At 47.0% G+C, this 6,802-nt stretch overlaps 1 protein-coding gene across 1 annotated transcript; it reads right to left on the minus strand.

The window, feature by feature from the left end:
* Positions 1 to 1,255: 1,255 nt before the first annotated feature.
* Positions 1,256 to 5,524, minus strand: LOC101269611 (activity-dependent neuroprotector homeobox protein 2-like). Its single transcript, XM_033422091.2, has one exon. The coding sequence runs from the start codon at positions 5,482 to 5,484 to the stop codon at positions 1,942 to 1,944; it is 3,543 nt and encodes a 1,180-aa protein (XP_033277982.2). The 5' UTR covers positions 5,485 to 5,524; the 3' UTR covers positions 1,256 to 1,941.
* Between the last annotated feature and the right edge of the window lie 1,278 nt (positions 5,525 to 6,802).

Consider the following 6,802-nt stretch of genomic DNA (forward strand, 5'->3'; position numbering starts at 1 on the left):
GCTTTTACTAGCTGATAAATCAATTTTGTCCAATCTTGGTTTCCTCAGTTGTGGAATGGGTGTATAATGAATGAGAAGAACTGCTGTGAGCGTTTGATGAGTTAATGTAGGCACTTTATAAACTGAAAAGGGCAATATGCCTGGGGCTGATTATCAGGGGAGTAGGAGAATGTTCAAACTTTCCTGAGTGAGGTCTCCACTCCCACTGTTCTCCTGCAGTTCTGGGCAACCACATTCTTCTAGTGGAAGAGCACCCATGTTGTGCCCCCAATTCTCTCATGTTGCACAGATGGAAATATCTCTTGGATAGCGTTTATACAACATTAAGTGTAATTTTGCTCACTCTCAATGCTGTTTTTCTCTTCTAGTTTTAGTTGTTGCTAGATTTATGAAAGGAGAATTCATAGCAGAGTTAATAAGCCAATTAAATTTCATTTAGTTTACAGAAAACCTTCATTTTCAGACCATCCAAGAAACAAAACTACCTCTCCTCATCAAATTGCAATGCTTTTCTCTGAATAAACAATTTCTTTTTTGTGTTTTATTCTTTTTATGTCTTAAAAGGACAGAGAGATTCACCAGTCTTGGAGTTTCCATAATTTAAGAGCAATCATTTGCTTTTTCTAATTTGTCCTAATGAGCCCACATTTTTTCTTTATCAGATCCATTTTCTCTGGCAAAAGGTCATCACGGGCAATCATCCATGTCTGCTGGGTATAAATTGTTTTCATAACAATTTTCATTTGCCTTGGAAAATGCGCCAGGCTGAAAACATGGCCACTTTGTATCTATGACAGCACACATCCTATTTCCCCCACTTACTTTGAGAATATCAACCTTCCAAAGAATAATAAGCCACGGTGTTAGGAATGTGAGCTGATACTGTGGACTGACAAGGCTCCTTCCCGGCCTGAGGCTTTTGCTTCCAGACCCCGCCTTCCAGATCTACATAACTGTCTTGTCTCCTCTCTGAGGTTCACCTGTGAATCTAGATCCCACACCATTATCTCCCTCCCACCTCCTTGGTGAGGTTTCTGGCTGCCCTTGCCTAGGACTTGGGCATCAATTCCCCATTCCTTGGCTCTTGGCTAAAGGCTGATCAGGCCTACTCTCACCTCCAGTCTCAGCTCTCACATATCATGGGCCAAGCCCAGGGACCCTGTGATAGTCAGAGGATGGGAGAGGAGTTAAAAAAGCACCACATTTAATATTTTATCTTTTTTTTTTTTATTTTTGTACCTACAGAATTACTTTATTGTAAAATAACTCTTGACTTATGAGCTTTAATACCAGACTTCAGGTTCAGTATATTTTTAACAAATGAAAACATTTGGTTTTCTGAGTTACAATCAAAAACAGCTGTTAGGACAAACCTGAAAAAACGTAAATCGAAAGTATAATCTAATAAGCAAATACCTTACAAGAAGAAATCAGCATAAGTTAATGCAGTGCATCCTTAAGGAACCAGACATGTCACAGGGGCTTCTACTCACTTCTCTAAACATTTACTGTATCATCTGCTGCTACTTGTGAAGCTGAGGGAGAGCAGTTTTAATTCGCAGTTAATCAAGTATTCTGAAACAAGCTGAAATTTCCTTAAATGAAAAACAAACATATATAGATTTCAGTTTTTATCATACGATACTGACACTACTGGGAAAACAAGGCATGCATGAAATATCAAAAGATTTAATTTACATGACAGAGGAAAAAATGAAAAACAACTGTTACAAAATCAAGCTGCAGGAAACAATAAATTTGAAAGAACTATTCAGTTCTTTATATAAAAGTCTTTCTGAGCACCTGAAATAAATCTAAAGAGCAGCATAAAGACCACTGAAATTGATTAGTTCAACATACAGTGAAGAAAATAACATTTTTAAAAATCTCAATTGAAAAAGACTACTAAGTATCTAGTACTTTAGATTTCCTAATTTTTTTTTACAAGTTTTGTGGTTCATAGTCAAAGTTCAATCTGTGTTTAACATTTTTAAGTTCAGACATATCAAAGCCTAAAAGTACAGAAGGCTTGTGATTTTTTATTGCTTTCATGCAAATATACCTTCTTTTTCCAAAAAATGAAGCCACGTCAATTTTCCACACCCATAAGAGTGAGGATAACAGTTCTATTTCCTTTTTACTGGGATATGGTCTCTTGTGGAAATAATCTCTAAGAAACTGCTTTTTTTCTTCGTAAGAACGGTCTTCATATCTTTTAGGATTTAACGCTAAAACCTGGAGAGCGTCGTCGTGAACAAGGGGTGCCTCCGTCCTGCTTTCGCTCCTCTGTCTTTTAGAAGGCACGGCGCTCGTCGCCTTCTCCGGGGATGGCTCTCTGTCAGCGCTCGTGGGGACAGGCCGCTCCTCGCCCTCCCTCTGCTCCTCAGCCCCAAACTGGCCGTCAGGCATCTTTCTCTTTACAGAAAAACTGGAGTCGTGTATCACCTCACCATTGACTAAAAGCAGTTCACTGTTCTCAATAAAATTAGGCTGGACCTGCAGGCCTGAGCTGCTGTCCTTTGGAGCACTCCGACAGCGCAGCAGGTGTATGGCAATGGCTGCCAGAGTCATGTTGCCCGTGTAAACCCCACAGCAGTGGATGCACTTGAAAGCCGGGGATTTCAAAATCGTGTGCACCGTTGGCATGATGTGGTGCCGCTCCTTCAGATGCAGCTCGTACGCCTCAGCCGTCACGAAGGTGCCGAAGCAAAAAGGGCAGGTCAGCGCCTGGTTGCCAGGCCTCCCGGGCGCACCCTCGGTCTGCGGCCTCACTTTGATGTACACGGGCACCAGTGACTTGGAGTGTATCCCAGCCAGCACGGCCAAGTAGACCTCCCGCTCACCCAGCTCCTCCCTGGGCAAGATGGTGATGAAGTCGAGGTGGGGAAACAGCAGGCTGCCATTGGCATCGACATCCAGCTGAAATCCTTTGTCGCTATAGTCCACGGGCAGTCTCCTCTTCCCTAGGTGCATAGCCCTACTATGCTCTGAGAGGCCTTTAATATCGTGGAAAGTGCACGGGCAGAACAAGCACCCCAGGCCGTGCACCAGCAAGTGGCGGATAAGCTCCTCCTCTGAGACTAAGCACTTACAGGACAAACACTGAACTGTTTTCTCTCTCATCCACTTTAGAAACGGTGCACATGCCGCCAGCTTTTCCGGCTCCAGTGTTTCAGCGGATTTGGATTCGCTGTGCTTATGTGCCACTTCCATGTGGACCTGGTAGACATTGGAAGGGAAGAGCTCGTTGCAAACTGGACAGGTTTTCCACTGCTTTGCCTGTTTGAGCACCTGATTTGCCTCTGCCACAGACGAAGAAGGCTGAACGAACATATTCTGAGTGGCATTTACCACCACTGGTGGGGAGGGCAGGCTGGCCATGGAGCTGGCCATCTGTGCAGCCGTGCCCGACTGCAGGAGCTGGATGGGCATCTGGGGGGGGGCAACAGTGGCGACACTTCCAGGGGGCACAGGCAAAGTGACAGATACTGGGGCAAGTGTGTATGTGGGAATCCCATTCACTTGTTTCCCTGTGGGTATCAGCTGTCTGAGAATAGAGCCTGATGTTAGGAAAGCGGTGTTTGGCGAAGCCCCGGGTCTGATGGGCTGATGAGCAGGCAGGATGTTGGTACTCACAGACTGATTAAGCTGCAGGACCCCCGGCCTCACTGGCTGGCCCACAGGAAGGACCCCTGACACGACAGGCTGACTGAGCTGAAGAACACCAGAGTTAATACCCTGGTTCACAGGGAGAACACCTGACGAGACCGTCTGGTTGGGAGGAAGGAGCCCAGGTGGGACTACCTGGCCTGCAGGGAGAACCCTCAGTGGGACCGTCTGGCCAGGAGGGAGGACCCGCGGCGGGACTGTCAGCCCAGTGGGGAGCACCCCCGATGGCGCTGTCTGGCCAATGGGGAGAACCCCTGACTGAACCACCTGGCCAGCAGGGAGAACCCCAGAAGTTGCTGTCTGTCCTGAAGGGATAACCCCAGCAGGGGTCATCTGTCCCGCAGGAAGGACCCCTGACGGGACTGTCCGACTCACAGAAATCACCCCTGGCGAGACCGCCTGAAGAACTCCAGGGGTGACAGAGGGATTGACAGGAAGGACACCGGACGCAACAGGTCTATTTACCGAGAGAACTCCAGGCCCGACTGGTCTGCTTATGGGCCCAACAGGCTGGCTGAGGGGCAAAACCCCCGGGCGGATGGTCTGCTTTATGGGGAGGACGCCGGTTCCGACCGACTTATTTACAGGTCCCACTGGCTGACTCAAGGGCAACGCAGGAGGGTTTGCTGCCTGATTAAGTGGAACTCCATGAGAGAGAAAGACAGGCTGAGGTGTTGAGGGCGGCAGAGTGAGGTTGCTCTGGCCCACTGGCAGAGGACTGGAGACCAGAGTCACATGAGACTGGGCAACGGCAGGCGGGGAGTGGGTGAGGCTTCCAGAAGCGCCCGAGGCCCCAGTCACCGGGGGGGGCGCACCCTGAACTGGCTGTACCACAGTTTGGCTCTGACTGTTCTGTGGCAAGGCCAGGTGGAAGCAAGGAGATGTGGCTGGGATGCCCAGAGCACTGCTGTTGGGTGGTACAGCCACACGTGCAGCTGGTTTTGGAGCAATATGCATTTGCTTCAAAAGTCCAGTCTTCTTAATATGTTCTGAGATCACAGACCTAAGCTTATTCTCCAAATCCCTGTGTATATCCGACGTCAAGATGTGGTACATTAAAGCATCCTGGCTGCTGGCGTTGGCGCTGCACTTTTTACAGTAATACCTGTCGGATGGGGGCATCTTCTCTGTAGAACGGGGGTCGTCAGCTCTTGGTTGCTCACCCATCTCCTCAGTTCTCAGGCCAAAGTAGGAATTAATTAAGTAGTGAAAATGGGCTACCAGCACATGCTTCTTCATGCTGTAGTACAGAGTGTTTGAAAAGTTACATTTTAAACATGTAAAACTTATCACATCACTCCTAGATGATTTAGTTTCACCTAAAATATTCACAGTGTAGTTCTGGACTTTCCGAGCAGGTGCATGAAACATTCTGAAGTGCCTTCCCACAACTCTGGGTTGAGAGGAAAACACACAGTTTGGACAAGGGATCACCAGCTCTTGGTCAATTTCATCTTCATGGTAACGATGTAAATGATTTTTGAATGAAGTAAGCACTTTTGTGGAGTATTTACAGAGGCTACAACAGTATGGTTTTGTTCGATATCTCACTTTCTTTCCAGAAGGTTCCCAGAGAGAAATATCTCCCCATGATGTGTTATAAAAGTACTTCTCTCCTGGATCAAAGCCTTTAAGGTCCTTCAGCAACTCCTTGCAGCTGTCAAGCCCAATATCCATAAGAATGCTTTTCACCTTTTTCCGTACCTTCCTGATGTTGTCAAGATTCTCCACGGGAATTTGAAACATTTTTGAAATTTTCCGGCTGTTCTCTCCTCCTGAGACAGCCGCCACAGCGCAGGCCGGGTGAGCTCGCATCCGCTCGGCCCGCGTCCGCACTCGCTCCGGGCGGCTCCCCGGATCCCCGTCCCGCCGCCCTCCGCACGCCCGGCCCTCCCCTGCTGCCGCCCAGTCCCCTTGTCCCCCTCACCCCGGTCCCGTCCCCCCGCCCCGCCCCCCGAACCCCCATCCCCGCCCCCTCCCCACCCCCGGCCCCCACGTGACGCGGAGGAACGACGGGCGCCCTTCTGGCGGCTACCCCGCGCCGGGAGAACCTAATATTTTATCTTAATTCTCCAAAAGCTCAAGCATGTAGTCTGCTGATTGATTGATTGATATTGATTGATTGATTCAACAAATATTACTGAGCATCTACTCTATTCCAGGAACTGGGCACAAAGATCACATCCTTGCCCACACGGTGCTTATGGTCCAGGGGTGGAGATAGACAACTATACGAGAAATTATATTGCCACTGCGGGAAGTACAGAGATATCAGGGGAGCAGGGTGTCAGGATGAAAGTTTCTGCTCTGGCTCAAGGCAAACAGATACAACATTCTAAATGAGGGGCTAGACCAACACTATCCAATAGGAATATAAGCCACCAATGTAATTTAAACATTTTTAAATTTTAAAACAGTAAAATTAAGTTTCTTTTTCTTATAGTGTTCAGTTCCAAGGATTTTAACACATGGAATATTATATACCATTACAGATTAAGGAACAGTTCTGTCACCCCCAGATATTTTTCTGGACTATCCCTTTGTCATCACACCCTCCTCCCACCCATAATCTCTGGCAACACTCATCTGTTTTCCATCCCTACAGTTGGTCTTTTTAAGCACATCAAATAAATGGAATCATACAGTATGTAAGCTTTTGTGATTGGCTTCTTTCACTCAACATAATGTCTATAAGATTCAATCTAAGTTGTGTTTATCAATAGTTTGTTCCTTTTTACTGTGAGTAGTTTTCTATGTATGGTTGTACCACAGTTTGGTTATCCATTCAACCACTGAAGGGGATTTGAGTCATTTCCAGATTTTGGCTATCATAGATGAAGCTGCTGTCTAAAATGTCATAGACTGGGTGATTCATAAACAACAGAAATTTATTTCTCACAGTTCAGGAGGCTGGAAGTCCAAGATTGGGGTGCCATCATGGTTGGGTTCAAATGAGTGCCCTCTTCCATGTTGCAGACTGTCAACATCTCATTGTATCCTCACGTGGCAGAAAAGAAGGCAAGAGAGCTTTCTGGGGTTCCTTCTATAAGGGCACTAATCCCATTCATGAGGGTTCCACCCTTATGACCTAATTTCCCCCCAAATCCCCACCTCCAAATACCATCACATTGGG

Source organism: Orcinus orca, chromosome 1 (assembly GCF_937001465.1).
Source record: "Orcinus orca chromosome 1, mOrcOrc1.1, whole genome shotgun sequence".
Lineage (NCBI taxonomy): Eukaryota > Metazoa > Chordata > Mammalia > Artiodactyla > Delphinidae > Orcinus > Orcinus orca.

Coding starts and splice junctions, on each gene's coding strand:
- LOC101269611 (XM_033422091.2), bottom strand. CDS start 5,484: ATGCGAGCTCACCCGGCCTGCGCTGTGGCGGCTGTCTCAGGAGGAGAG.